This window comes from Pristiophorus japonicus, chromosome 1 (assembly GCF_044704955.1).
Source record: "Pristiophorus japonicus isolate sPriJap1 chromosome 1, sPriJap1.hap1, whole genome shotgun sequence".
NCBI classification, from domain to species: Eukaryota; Metazoa; Chordata; class Chondrichthyes; family Pristiophoridae; genus Pristiophorus; species Pristiophorus japonicus.
In genome coordinates, this window is record NC_091977.1 from 186,775,721 (window position 1) to 186,791,393 (window position 15,673).

General features: G+C 45.6%; 1 protein-coding gene across 4 annotated transcripts in view; it reads right to left on the reverse strand.

Annotated features, from left to right (window-relative positions):
* Window positions 1–15,673, reverse strand: part of xrcc4 (X-ray repair complementing defective repair in Chinese hamster cells 4) — a 691,243-nt gene that overhangs the window by 191,874 nt on the left and 483,696 nt on the right. Inside the window, exon 7 of one of the 4 annotated variants that reach the window (XM_070885508.1) lies at window positions 8,629–8,744. The exons of the other annotated variants lie outside the window; for them this stretch is intronic. Coding sequence (XP_070741609.1) covers window positions 8,662–8,744 — 83 coding nt within the window. The 3' untranslated portion in view covers window positions 8,629–8,661. The remainder of the gene's footprint in view (window positions 1–8,628; window positions 8,745–15,673) is intronic. 4 annotated transcript variants of the gene reach the window in all.

Here is a 15,673-nt window from a genome sequence, read left to right on the forward strand (position 1 = left end):
CAGCACAAAGTAGAGTGTTGGGAAATGGCCTGAATTCTAACAACACTCAATTTGCATTTTCTTCCAATGCACCTAGCTTTCTGAACTTAACGTGTCTACCCACTAGAGACACAGTGGTTAAAAATCCTGACCCCAATCTTTGCCAGAATACCCAGGATCAGCTATTTTAAATATTTCCACACCATAATGGATACAACTTGTGTGTCTGCCGTGGAGGAGGACATTGCAGCACTGACGCTGCTCAGGAACAAGCAGGCAAGGCTGGCTCTAAAGTATTTAGAATGTTGAAACTTGGACCTCTTTATTTTTCTGATCCTGCTTGCAGTCTTCTGGGTTGACCAAACCAAGACCTGTGCATGGACATTCCAGTGGGCCCTACGTGTGTCCTTTCATGGACCTGGACGCCATTATCTTTCTGGTGCCCAAATCACTGATGCTTAAGAATCGGGAGCCATGGCAATTCCAGCGGGTGAAGCCCTTCCGTCAGCCCAACCTCTTCAGATGACATCTGCTTTTTATAGGCAGAAGGGTCTTCTGTCGGCTCCAGGCCAGTGTGTCTTTCGGGCCTCTTCCACCCCTTTTGCTCCCATATTGTGCTTCCCAGGCCCAAGGAAATTAAGGTCCAGAATGCACAAGTAATTAATTTGTTTGCAGCAAAAGGAAACTATGCACACCAGAGTGGGTGGAGTCATTAAGAGTTTTATTATTTCTGTTGAATTTGATGATCCATTCTTGTATGTTGTTGTAAACAGTCCTGAACAATACTATACCATCAGGCGGGAGGGCTTCAGTTGCCTGAGGCAGTGGGACCGCTTCTGGGGGAGATGGGACCTGTACAAGCCGGATGGGTTGCACCTCAACAGAACCGGGACCAATATCCTCGCGAGGGGGTTTGCTAGTGCTGTTGGGGAGGGTTTAAACTAGCTTGGCAGGGGGATGGGAATCTGAAACGAGATTTAGTAGGGAAGGGAGTAAAGAGGGAATTAGAAAACAAGAATAAAGAAAGTGAGTTTGAAGGAGAGGGGAAACAGGCAAGAAAAAGGGTAAAAAAACAAACTTAAAGGCACTTTGTCTAAATGCACGTAGCATTTGTAACAAAATAGATGAGTTGACGGCACAAATTGAGACAAATGGGTATGATTTGATTGTCATTACCGAGATGTGGTTGCAAGGTGACCAGGACTGGGAATTAAATATTCAGGGATACTTGACAATCTGGAAGGACAGACAGAAAGGAAAAGGAGGTGGGGTAGCTCTATTGATAAAGGATGGAATCACTGCAATAGTAAGAAACGATATGGCTCAAATGATAAGGGTGTTGAAACAGTTTGGATGGAGATAAGGAACAATAAGGGGAAAACGTCACTGGTGGGTGTAGTCTATAGGCCCCTAACAGTAGCAACTCTGTTGGTCGGAGCATAAACCAGGAAATAGTGGGGGCTTGTAAAAAGGGAACAGCAATAATCATGGGTGATTTTAACCTTCATATTGATTGGACAAATCAAATTGGCCAGGGTAGCCTTGAGGAGAAGTTCATAGAGTGCATAAGGGATGGGTTCCTTGAGCAGTGTGTAACGGAACCAACCAGGGGGCAGGCTATCTTAGATCTGGTCCTGTGTAATGAGACAGGATTAATAAACAATCTCCTAGTAAATGATCCCCTCGGAATATGCGATCATAGAATGATTAAATTTCAAATTCAGATGGAGGGTGAGAAAGTTGGATCTCTAGCCAGTGTACTAAGCTTAAATAAAGGAGACTATGAAGTTATGAGGGCTAAAGTGGACTGGGAAAATATATTAACGTGTAGGACGGTTGATGAACAGTGGTGTACATTTAAGGAGATATTTCACAACTCTCAGGAAAAATATATTCCAGTGAGGAGGAAAGGATGTAAGAGAAAAGATAGCCATCCGTGGCTAATTAAAGAAATAAAGGACGGTATCTGTCATGTATTCAACTATCATTGTAACCCATGTATAAGCTGACCTAAGTTGTACACCTTGAGAACATTGACCATAAGGGGTGAATTTGTGGGAGACACTCTTAACCTGGACTTTCAGATATAAAAGGGGAAGCTCCACCCACCTACATCACTTGAGGTCTTGGTAATGAAGGCAACTGGTCACAGAGTGACCTCATCTCAAGTATGGGCCTTGTGTGCATTTATACTGTATAGTAAGGATATATCAGTATCCAATTAAAAACAAGGGCACACAAAGTGTCCAAAACTAGTGGGAGGACAGAAAACTGGGAAGCTTTTAAAAGCCAGCAAAGAACGACTAAAAAAATGATTAAGAAAGTAATTGATTATGAAAGTAACCTAGCGCAAAATATAAAAACAGATAGGTATATAAAAAGGAAAAGATTGGCTAAGGTAAATGTTGGTCCCTTAGAGGACGAGACCGGGGAATTAGTAATGGGGAACATGGCGATGACAGAAACTCTAAACAGATATTTTGTTTCAGTCTTTAAGGTAGAGGTCACTAACAATATTCCGACAGTGGATAGTCTAGGGGCTATAGAACGGGAGGAACTTAACACAATCACAGTCACAAAGGAGCTGGTACTCAGTAAGATAATGGGACTAAAGGCAGATAAATCTCCTGGACCTGATGGCTTGCATCCTAGGGTCTTGAGAAGTAGCGGCAGGAATTGTGGATGCATTGGTTGTAATTTACCAAAATTCCCTGGATTCTGGGGAGGTCCCAGCAGATTGGAAAACTGCAAATGTACTGCCCCTAATTAAAAAAGGAGACAGACAAAAAGCAGGAAACTATAGACCAGTTAGCCGAACATCTGTGGTTGGGAAAATGTTGGAGTCCATTATTAAAGAAGCAGTAGCAGGACATTTGGAAAAGCAAAATTCAGTCAGGCAGAGTCAGCATGGATTTATGAAGGGGAAGTCATGTTTGACAAATTTACTGGAGTTCTTTGAGGATGTAACGAACAGGGTGGATGAAGGGGAACCAGTGGATGCGGTGTATTTGGACTTCCAGAAGGCATTTGACAAGGTGCCACATACAAGGTTACTGCACAAGATAAAAGTTCACGGGGTTGGGGGTAATATATTAGCATGGATAGAGCATTGGCTAACTAAGAGAACAGAGAGTTGGGATAAATGGTTCATTCTCTGGTTGACAACTAGTAACTAGTGGGGTGCCACAGGGATCAGTGCTGGGACCCCAACTATTTATAATCTATATTAACGACTTGGAAGAAGGGACTGAGTGTAACGTAGCCAAGTTTGCTGACGATACAAAGATGGGAGGAAAAGCAATGAGTGAGGAGGACACAAAAAATCTGAAAAAGGACATAGACAGGCTAAATGAGTGGGCAAAAATTTGGCAGATGGAGTATAATGTTGGAAAGTGTAAGGTCATGCACTTTGGCAGAAAAAATGAAAGAGCAAGTTGTTATTTAAATGGAGAAAGATTGCAAAGTGCCGCAGTACAGCGGGACCTGGGGGTACTTGTGCATGAAACACAAAAGGATAGTATGCAGGTACAGTAAGTGATCAGGAAGGCCAATGGTATCTTGGCCTTTATTGCAAAGGGGATGGAGTATAAAAGCAGGGAAGTCTTGCTACAGTTGTACAGGATATTGGTGAGGCCACACCTGGAATACGGTGTGCAGTTTTGGTTTCCATATTTACAAAAGGATATACTTGCTTTGGAGGCAGTTCAGAGAAGGCTCACAAGGTCGATTCCGGGGATGAGGGGGTTAACTTATGAGGAAAGGTTGAGTAGGTTGGGCCTCTACTCATTGGAATTCAGAAGAAAGAGAGATGATCTTATCGAGACGTATAAGATTATGAAGGGGCTTGACTAGGTGGATGCAGAGAGGATGTTTCCACTGATGGGGGAGACTCGAACTGGAGGGCACGATCTTAGAATAAGGGGCTGCCCATTTAAAACAGAGATGAGGAGAAATTTCTTCTCTCAGAGGGTTGTGAATCTGTGGAATTCGCTGCCTCCGAGAGCTGTGGAAGCTGAGACATTGAATAAATTTAAGACAGAAATAAACGGTTTCTTAATCGATAAGGGGATAAGGGGTAATGGGGAGCGGACTGGGAAGTGGAGCTGAGTCCATGATCTTATTGAATGGCAGAACAGGCTCGAGGGGCCGTATGGCTTACTCCTGTTCCTATTTCTTATGTTCTAAATATTGAACAGCATTTTCTAAGTTAACCTTTGGTACAATAGGATGTTAGGATGTAAACAAAGAATGAAAGTCTAGACAGGGCTACCTATCAGATAGCTGATGGGCCAATTGCAGCACTTGAGAGTGTCTGTTGTGGCCCAGTACAATATTATCTCATACAACACTCCTGCTCACTCCCACAGCTTTCAGGGGTTAAAGTGAGCTGGAATCCTCCCACTTGAAACTCTCTCCCTTTGCTGACTGCTTGTTTTTTTTCCTCCTTTAGCCACTAGTTCCTCTTCCATGTTGCCAGCTTCTTCCATTTCAAACCTGCTGAACCCTCCCATCGCCTCAGCTATTTGCATGTTCTTTGTATCTCTTTAATGTTTTTAAATTATTTCATTATGCTTCTCCCTATTGTCTTATTTATTAATTCAGCGATTTGGCCATCACCACAGGTCATTCTACGTATGTGAGTATGTATTTTCCCTTCCTATAGTTTTGTTCCTTTTTAAATGCCATTCATATGTAATTTTTATCCACTTCAGATGAAAAGTATACGCCTGCAGTATTTACTTGTCTATTCTCTCCATAGATGAAGTCTGACCTGCTGAGTGTTTCTAGCTCTTTTCTGTTGTTCTTTGAGGATGTATTGTTTTATAAGGTCAGAAGCATTATGGCTTGTGAAATGTAGATGTTTGTCCTTTTAAAGCCACTAAGTCCAATTGCTGTTGAGTAATCACTGGGTTGATAAAGATTATTCGGAGTGAATACTTGCACGAACTTTGATGAGTCATTCTGTGCATGCACACTGCATGGGGCTGAGCCTAAACACTGTCCCACTTCCCCCCCCGCCCCCAACCCGGTGGAGCGATTAAAATTGGAATGCTCAAAGGGCCAGAATTGGAGGAATACAGATATTTCGGACGGCTGTAGAGCTGGAGGAGAGATAGGGAGGGGCGAGGCCATGGAGGGATTTTGAAACAAGGATGAGAAATTTAAAACGAGATATTGCTAAACGAAGAGCCAATGTAGGTGAGCGAGCACAGGGGTGATGGGTGAACAGGACTTGGTGTGAGTTAGGATACAGAGAGTTTTGGATGAGCTCAAGTGTGCAAGGAAGGTGCAAGGTGGGAGGCTGGCAAATGATCTGAGGCAGGGCTGGAGTCGGCAATATTCTGGAGATGGAAATAGGAGGTCTAAGTGATAGCACAGATATGTGGTCAAAGCTCATCTCGGGGTCAAATACGACACCAAGGTTGCGAACAGTCGGTTCAGCCTCAGACAGTTGCCAGGGAGAGGGATGACTAGGGAACGGAGTTTGTGGCAAAGACCGAAGACAATGGCTTCAGTCCTCCCAATATTTAGTTGGAGGAAATTTCTGCTCATCCAGTACTGGATGTTGGACAAGCAGTATGACAATTTAGAGACAGTGGAGGGGTCGAGAAGGTGGTGGTGAGGTATAGTTGAATGTCATCAGCATACATATGGAAACTGAAGCTATGCTTTCAGATGATGTTGCCGTGGGCAGCGTGTAGGTGGGAATTAGGAGAGGGTCCAAGGATAGATCCTTGTGGGATACCAGAGGTAACAGTGCGGGAAGAGAAGCCATTGCAGGAGATTGTCTGGCTACGATTAGATAGATAAGAATGGAACCAAGCGAGTGCAGTCCCACCCAGAAAGACGAGGGAGAGGCTTTGGAGAATGGTGTGGTCAACTGTGTCAAAGGCTGCAGACAGGTCGAGGAGGGATAGTTTACCATTATCACAGTCACATAGAATGACATTTGTGACTTTGATAAGAGCCGTTTGGGAACCAATATAGGCATCTGGATCGAGGTAGGGATACTACCAACTGATAGTCTGCACTGTTCCGTATACTTGAAAAGTGTACAGAAAGCAACTGACACAAAACAGGAGTTCACTGTGAAATCCCGCTATTACCAACTTGCATTACAACTGAACTTAATAAAGTAACAACTAGAGCCCTTAACCAGAATTACAGAGTACATGCACAATACCAGTTAGTTCATCATCATCATAGGCAGTCCCTCGGAATCGAGGAAGACTTGCTTCTACTCCTAAAGTGAGTTCTTTTGTGGCTGAACAGTCCAATACGAGAGCCACAGACCCTGTCACAGGTGGGACAGACATTTGTCGGGGGAAGGGGGGGTGAGACTGATTTACCACACACTCTTTCCGCTGCCCACGCCTGACCTCTTCACGCTCGCGGTGTTGAAATTTGAAGAGCTCAACGCTCTCCTGGATGCACTTTCTCCACCTAGGGCGGTCTTCAGCCAGGGACTCCCAGGTGTCAGTGGTGATGTCGCACTTCACCAGGGAGGCTTTGAGGGTGTCCTTGTAAAGTTTCCACTGCCCACCTTTGGTTCATTTGCCGTGAAGGAGCTCCGTGTAGAGCAATTGTTTCGGGAGTCTTGTGTCTGGCATGCGAACTATGTGGCCTGCCCAGCGAAGCTGATCGAGTGTGGTCAGTGCTTCAATGCTGGGGATGTTAGCCTGGGCGAGGACACTGAGGTTGGTGCACCTGTCCTCCCAGGGGATTTGCAGGATCTTGAGGAGACATCGTTGGTGATATATCTCCAGCGACTTGATGTTGCTTCTGTACATCATCCATGTCTCTGATCCATACAGGAGAGTGGGTATTACTACAGCCCTGTAGACCATGAGCTTGGTGGTAGGTTTAAGGGCCTGGTCTTCGAACACTCTTTTCCTCAGGCGGCCGAAGGCTGCACTGGTGCACTGGAGGCGATGTTGAATGTCTGCCTTTGTTGATAAGAGGCTCCCGAGGTATAGGATTACCAGTTAGTACTTATGGCAAGGACCAGAAATGTTTTATGTGGTAGACGTCTGGTTTCAGAACAATAAAGAGACATTGCTTGTTTGGTTCTTTCCCTGGTCAATGCTTGGCTTATATTGGCTATGAAATCATTTTTTATTTGGTTTTGCTAAAATAAAACATGTTGAAGTTAACCTCACATAAATGAATGAGCCCTAAATGGTCTCTTCAATACATCTTTCTAACCAAATATGTTAGTCTGTAAGTAAATTAAGCTTCCACGGAAGAGCATCAGCTTCCACTATGCTGTGTGTAATTATGAATTCTGAGAAATAAAGTAACAATGGAATTCTGCAACAAAATATGGTCTAATAGACATAGACATTGTGGCAGAAACACCGGCCTCCCCGGTCCGTACTGAGTGTGTACGGACCTGGGAAGGCATGCACTGAAAACCAGCTTTTCTGATCTGTCAGACTGGAGCTTAACAGATCTTCCATAGCTCGGCAGCCAGGACACATTTGCATGGGCAAGATCGTGGTATTTACCCATATCTTGCCCAGCAAATGTCCTGAAAATGTTTGCGCCTGATAAAACAGGCGCATAAATTACGTTTACAGGCGTAAGTGTTTTAAAACACTCTTAAATCATAAAAAAGAAAATTAAAAAAACACATTTTATTTTTAAAACCCCTGCCCACTACGTTAAATTTATTTTAAAGCATAATTAAAAAAACTTATTTTTTTAAATTGGAAAAATATATTTTTAATAATACATAAATAACTTTAATTTAAATTAATGTTAAATATGTAGTGTATTTTTTCTATTTTTTATTAATGTGTGTGTTTGGGGGGGTTTCTCATTCATAATAATGGGAACTCGAACTTAGAGTTCCCATTATTATGAATGAGAACATACTTTATCTGATTGGCTGCCCAGAGCCACGAGACTGCAGCTCCAGCCCTGCGCACGTCCTGACGTGCATGCGCTCCGACACTCAGTCAGTGGAGGCCTCAGGACCGCGAACTCGCGTGGGCGTAGCAGCTTCAGGTAAGTGCGCTTCTTTTTTACGTTTTTTTACCCTATCGCCCGCGGGAAGCAGCTGACCAGGATTTCTGGGCCAATATAAACTTAATTATCTCATGGAGCTGATAACACAATAAAATAATTAAATGCAGTTAAAATTGTTCAAATAGTTCCATGTTATTTCTTCTTTTGGAAAATTTAGCATTGTTTTGGGTTCTTTCTGAATTGCAGATTGATGGTTGCTGATGACTGATGCACTTTGTCTGGAAGGAGTTGCTTATTATACTTTTACTCAGCCATGAAAATTAACCATTAATGATTGCATTTTTTGTTACCTTTTTTATCATCTTATTTTAAGTACAGGGTTTCATTTGCAGATTGATTTGGGATTCCATGGATAATTTAGTCAATTATTGAGCTGCAAACCATTTATTAATTTTGTAATCAATCTTTTGCCGTTTTTCTTCCACTGGTTACTAACATTTTAATAGGATCAACTGAGATATGTTAGCCAATTTATCCTTTGTGAGGTTATGTTGTGGCTTGCGTAGGAAGTGGTACTGTTAGCAGAATGAGGCTAGAGACACCTGGCGAGCTATATCAAACAAAAGCAGCAATTTTCCTCTTAATTACTCCAAACATCAATACACTTCTGACTCTTACCCCCAGGGTCTCCAGTCATGTACCCAGACCAATTCAAAAGCTGCATTCACACAGGAAACTCCTTCTCCCCCATCCACCATCAATGTTTGCTTCCATGCTATAAGAGAATGAATTTCCTGTCAAAGAATTGGAGGAAAAAAATCAATGCGGTGGGAGATTTCTCTGACTGAAGGGAAATGACAGGAAAGTTATACACTTGTAGAGCACGGATGGGGAGGGTTAACATTTTGCCATAAATATAGAATTGTACAGGACAAAGAGGAGAAAAGCTCTAGCAGCTTTACACACCTGTTATTTAACCCTGAATGTAATAGGCTGTGTAAACCAATTTATTGGCTTCTTTATTTTTTATTATTTTGCCTTGAAGCATTCTCGTACTATTGCACGTTAATACAGTTAATGCTGGGATCGTGTCTGGGTTATATGTGTTTCACTCTGAACAGAAACAATTCAGCGAAATTATATGCCAGTGGTGTAGCCTGCAACACAGAAGCAAATAATGTGTTTTTCGCTTGTACCTCTGCAATTGCAATGAGCTCCATTTAATCTTCATTTACATGCAGTAACAATTTTTAAGTTGATGTAATTAGCTAATTATTATTTTTGTTCCCTCTCCATTTTCATTTTGCACCTCCTTAATTCTGTTTATAAGTAGTTAACTAGTTGTGCGTGTGGATTTCCTTCCACATTGAGGGAAAGTGATGGATGTCTGTTCAGTGCCTGCTCCTGATTTCATGGCTGAAATAAGGAAATGTCTGAAATCTCTTTGATGCCTCCTCTGATTTTACAGATACGTTCAGAAACTGTTTTAAAATGTTGGCTTATGAACCTTGTATCCATTCACTCCCTGAAATATGAATCTATACGAATGGCTGTTGGTGTGGGAAAGAAATTATTTAAAATACAGACGGGGTGAAATTGCGTTGCGTCCCATTTGGGGGCAGTAACATCCGGGAGGTGGGACATTCTGCATACGGGTGAACACCGCCGCTAAACTCCGGCAGAATTTCACAGGAGCCGTTTGCGGTGCTGCGCCCCGAGGAGCTCAAATGACCCAAATTTCTAGGCTGGAGTGTATTCCTGTTTATAACAGTCACAGAAAAATGGCAACTCCCCAGTAGCTCAAGTTGACTAAGACAGTGAGTAGCTGACTTATATAGAACAGGAAGAATGGCTACTTGGGCAAAGCATTTGAGTCAGTCTCCTGCGGTGCAATACAACCAACAAGAGATTAACATCTTCAGATGAGAGAAAACAAATGGGAGAAAAGGAGAAAAAGAGAGGACGAAAAAAAGAATTGAGGTGCACAACACAGCAAGGACGGTGGCTTGTGTTCATTAACACTTTAGAATTGACCATGGACCATGCTCTGGAACATTGGGCTTAGATTTTGGGCTTTTTGGATTTCGGGGTGTTAATTGCGGCAGGGCGTTAAAGTTAGCGCTTGAAAATAGTTTGTGCCTTTGTCTCCAAGCTTCAGCGAAAAAGTTGGAGGAGCATTGGCATTAAGTCAGGCATTGCACAATGACTTTGTGCGCCCGAGCCAAAACTTGTGTTGTTATGGAAGCGGCCATTTTGCACAATGTTTATTTTTTCTCGGTCGCAAATGTTAATGCAGAGGGTGGCAGCTTCCTGCGTGCATGCGCATATAATCTGATCCACTTCAGCAAAGATGGAGAAGCAGGAGGGAAGGCAATGTGCCAGGCGCTTCAGTAATGAGGCAAGTGAGATCTTAGTCAACGCATTGGAGAGAAGGTGGTCCTCACCCCATCTTGCTGGGGGAGCCAGACCACTCCCAACTGTGTTTAAGAGGCTGTGGAGGAACATAGCGCAGAAGTTCTCTGCTGCAGACGCTGTGCCCAGAACTGGCACTCGGAAAAAGTTCAACAACCTTCCTAGATTCGTCAGGGTGAGTACCATTCACATTTATGTATGCCTCTTTTCCTTCTAACATGAATCTCACACACTGTGTGATGTCTTTCATGCATATGGTCCCTCTTAAAAATCTTGCTATCTGTGGGGTGGGTTTCACAATGCAGGAAAAAGATGAAGGCTTACTTCTGCACCCATTGCCTTCTAATGATTGATGCACATGAACTCACTAATTTAACATCCTTCTTTGCAATATACTCCCACTGCTGCTATGGCTTCCAGAAAGATCACCTGCAGAGGTTATATCCCTCTCACCTCCTAGCAATCGCTCACGAAGCTCATGCAGCATCAAAACAGATTGAACAGAAGCCACTGGAACATTCACACAGTCTCACCTGTTGTACTATGGTAGCCATATGTGCCACAACAGGAGAGAATCACTTTCTGGACCCTTCCTATTTTCTTCTTTGCAATCGAAGCACTCCCACAACAGGAGGGAGCAGCTGCACACAAGCGGGGGCCGCCTCAAATACTGGAACTGAATGATGTTGAAGAATGGGTGTCAGCCCAAATTGGAGTAGCAGCTTGGGCAGTTGCCAGGGACGATGTTGAGCCCCCTTCGGGTAGTGAGGATATGTAAATGGATAGGGCGCATGGAGTTGTATAATGAAGTGGCGGTAGCCCTTCAAATGAACATGTAAAATACCACATTCCTCATGTCACCCTGCCCCCTCCCCTGCTGCTAACCACACATATTTGTATTTGTGCTTGTAGAAGATCAGCCACAATCGCATTAGCCTTCCCGGGTCGCATCGACATCTGGCCATGGCAGTGATGACGAGGCAGCGGAGACAATGAACATCACTGAGCCACAGAGCCCTCCAGTTGCCCCGTCTTCACACTCGTCATCTGGCGGCAATGAAATGTTTGAGTCCTCCGAGGCTCCTGGCTCCAGTCGCTTACAGCAACGCAGTAAGAGAGGCAATCTCGCAGGCTAGCTCTCCGGAGGGTGAGTCGGAAAAGTCGGTCTGCTCAATGACAGGCAAACATAAAACTGGACTTGGTGGAAATGTCCAGGGAAAACACAGGAATGCACCGCGAGCTTATGGATGCATTGGGATGGATCCCAGAGAGCATCGACAAGTTCACTGCGACTATTGCGGAGGCAGCGTCACGGATTGCCAATGTGACACAGGACTCCAGCGAGGCCATCATTGGCCACACACAGAGGCTGGTGGCCTCAAGCAGCGACAGTGGAGTTCCAGAGTGTGTGGCGTATGCCCTTGAGCACGTCGTAGCATCACATGAATCGCAGGCACAAGCTACACTTCAGCTTGATGATGTGATGTGGTTGATGACTGCTGCCATCCTCTCTGCATTCCCCACTGTCCAACAGGGAAGGGATGGTGCTGAAGCAGACCAGCAAGTTGTGGAGACACATTGTGCTCTGGATGCTGAGGCCCAGCCCCGTCGGAGAGTCAGTGGCTCCCAGGAAATGGAAGGTGCTGTCCTTCCTCAAGATGTCAGTATTCCAGCTCCCACCACTGACTCACCAACCATGCACCCTACATGGTTGACACCCCAGCCGCCAATGACTGTTTCTGCCAATGATGAGGCGCAGCAATCCATGGCTGGGTCTTCCAGGCCAAAAGCTAGTCCAAGGCGTCCTCAGATGCCATCTGCATTGTCTGCTCCCCCCAACACAGCAGCCCTCTAGCAGCCTTGCTGTAGACACTGAGGCCTCATTGAGGAGGAGCAGCATGTGTGAGAGGGGAAGGGGAGGGGCAGGAAGTGTGGCTAACAGCCATTAAGCCCTGGCACAAGTTTCACCTCATGTGGAAACGCTGATCTTGTTGTATCTTAAGAAATTGAGTCGTTTGCATTGACTTGCTGCAGGAAGCATTTTTATGTTTATTTAGTTATCATTGTATCATTTTGGATGGTTGGAGGGAGGGGAGGGGTCATTGTTCATTATTGATGTTCATTAGAATGCTTCATGCACCGTTGCCATTGGTGACTTGTGTCTCATTGCAGAATTCAGTATAGATAAGCCGTCATGGTGGCACAGAGTCACGAGTAAAAGCTGTAACCCCACCTTCCCCATTGAAGCAAACCGGTCAATGATGAGCTGGCGACGTAAGGCTCTTGCTACGGCCGCATCTCCACGCTGCTTCCCCTGTGGTTGTGATGGATCCGTAATGGGTTTCTTGCCAGGCTCGTCTTCCTCTTCCTCCTCCGCCTGAGGTGGTCCTGCAATCCCCACTGGCAATGCCTGGCTCCTTATGATGGCCAAGTTGTGTAGCATGCAGCATACGACAATGAATCCGGAGACCAGTTGAGGGGAGTATTGAAGGCTGCCTCCAGAGCGGTCCAGGCATCAGAAGCACTGCTTGAGCATGCCAACTGTCTGTTCGATGATGTTGCAGGTACCTGCATGGCTGTCACTGTAGCGCTGCTTGGCTTCTGTGGCGGGGTTCCGGAGGGGGGTCATGAGCCAGGTGGCCAAACCGTAAACTTTGTCCCCGATCAGTCAGCCCTGCCCTTGTCTTTATCACTGAAACATTTGTGACATACTGCTCTCACGCAAGATGGAAGCATCACGTACGTTCCCTGGATAGCAGGCATTCACTGTGAGGATGCACTGTGTGTGGTTGCAGACTAGCTGTTCATTTAGGGAGTGGTATCCCTTTCGATTTCTGAAGACGTTTGCATTGTGTAATGGTGCTCGCAAGGCAGTGTGTGTGCAGTCAATGGATCCTTAAACCTTGGGGAAGCCTACAATTTTTTCAAAACCGAAAGCCCTCTCATTCTGACTGTCCCCGCTCATTGGCAACTTTATGAAGTCCATTCTGCGTGCGTACAATGCCCTTGTAACCTGGCGAATGCAGCAATGTGCTGCATGCTGCGAATGTTCCCTGCTGTTGCCTGGAAGGAGCCGGAAGCATAGAAGGCCATCGCCACAGTCACCTTTACCTCGATGGGCAACACAGTCCAGTTGGCGCTGGTAGGCTGTAGGTCTGCCTGTAGGAGCTAGCATATCTCTGTCAACATTTTTTTCGCAAGCGCAGCCTTCTAATGCACTGCGCCTCAGAGATGTGGCAGTATGAGCAATGTTCCCTGTAAACCCGTGGGGGGTAAGGTCTCCTCCCCATATGTCTGCGACTTCTTCGAATCTGTGGCCCAACATGGTTAGAAACCCTTCTTCCAGTATGAAGCCACATGCCAATAACAACCAGCATGATACGCTGGTGAACTAGTATTGCCCCCATTGAAATCTTTCACTGACCTTGTAAGTGTCATGTATTCAACTATCATTGTAACCCATGTATAAGCTGACCTAAGTTGTACACCTTGAGAACACTGACCACAAGGGGGTGAACTTGTGGGAGACACTCCTAACCTGGACTTTCAGGTATAAAAGGGGAAGCTTCACCCACCTTCATCACTCGAGGTCTTGGTAATAAAGGTAACTGGTCACAAAGAGACCTTGTCTGAAGTATGAGCCTCGTGTGCATTTATACTGTATAGTAAGGACATATCATTGGCGACGAGAAACTGGGATTTAAACCACGCGAGCATGGCCAGTAGCAGCAGAGAGAGATACTGTGTTGGGAATGGTTGGGACAGGATTCGGCCGACAAACGCAGGGCTCATCTCCTGACGGTTTGTGGATCCAGAACACACTCCCTGATGAAGAACCTTCTAGCGCCAGAGAAGCCGGCGGACAAGACGTTCGAAGAGCTCAGTAAGTTGATCAGGGAACACCTTAAACCGGCAAGCAGCATGCACATGGCGAGACACCGGTTTTACATGCACCGGCGGCAAGAAGGGCAAAGCATTCCTGACTTCGTGGCAGATCTCCGGCGACTGGCGAGCCGATGTAAGTTCCCAGATACATGCAGAGCGGAGATGCTGCGAGACTTTTTTATTGAGGGCATCAGGCACGCTGGGGTTTTCAGGAAACTGATTGAGACCAAAGACTTGACCTTGGAAGCGGTGGGTCTGATAGCCCAGACATTTATCTCAGAGGAGGAAGAGACCAGAATGATATATGACAAAAATCTTGGCTCAAATGCGGCAAGTGACCAGGGAGTCAACATTGTTAACGTGGCACACAGTTCTCTAGGCAGACAAGGGCAATCGGACATGCCTTAGCATGTAGTCGAACCCAAAGGGGGAATTCAACAGAGACAATGGCTAGCTGAATGGCGATTCATGCCATCGTAATGCACAATGCGGCCAGTAATGGGGCCATCAACACCTGTTAATGATGCGCTTAAGGACAGTTACAAAGACAATCAGAGACGATCGACTGGTAATGGATCTTTTGTTTCCAACAACGGGACCTCCAGCTCATGCTGGAGGTGTGGAGGCAAACACCCAGCCAGAGCTTGCAGGTATCAGCAACATACCTGCAGAAACTGCAACGTCAGCGGTCACTTGGCACTATGTGCAGGAAGCCTGCAGCCAGGTTGATGTACGAGGAGGACGAGCCCGATGTAAGCCCTACGAGGCCAAATGAATACTGGGGGAAATCACTGGAAGCTGAAGTTCAGCGAGTTCATGTGGAGCACGTATACAGTTTATAAACCAGGACGCCACCGATAATGATGAAAGTGCTCCTCAATGGCATCCCAGTATTAATGGAGCTAGACACGGGGGCCAGCCAGTCCCTGATAAGTATCAAACAGTTCGAAAGTTTGTGGGTGTCCAAGGCCAGGAGGCCAAAATTATTGCCGATTGACGCACAGCTACGGACATATACAAAGGAGATCATTCCAGTGCTAGGCAACGCTACGGTAGTCGTGACCCACAAAGATTCGGAGAACAGGTTGCCACTCTGGATTGTCCCGGGGGACGGTCCCGCACTACTGGGGAGGAGTTGGCTTGCTGTCATGAACTGGAAATGGGGCAATGTCAATGCAATTTCTTCTGTGGAGCGAGTATCATGCTCACAGGTCCTGGACAAATTTGACTCATTATTTCAACCCGGCATCGGCACTTTCATGGGGCCAAGGTAGTGATTCACATAAACCCGGATGCCAGGCCAGTACACCACAAGCCCAGAGTGTTGCCGTACGTGATGCGGGAAAAGATAGAATCCGAATTCGACCGCCTGCTGAGGGAAGGCCTCATCTCGCCAGTCAAATTCAGTGACTGGGCGAGCCTGATC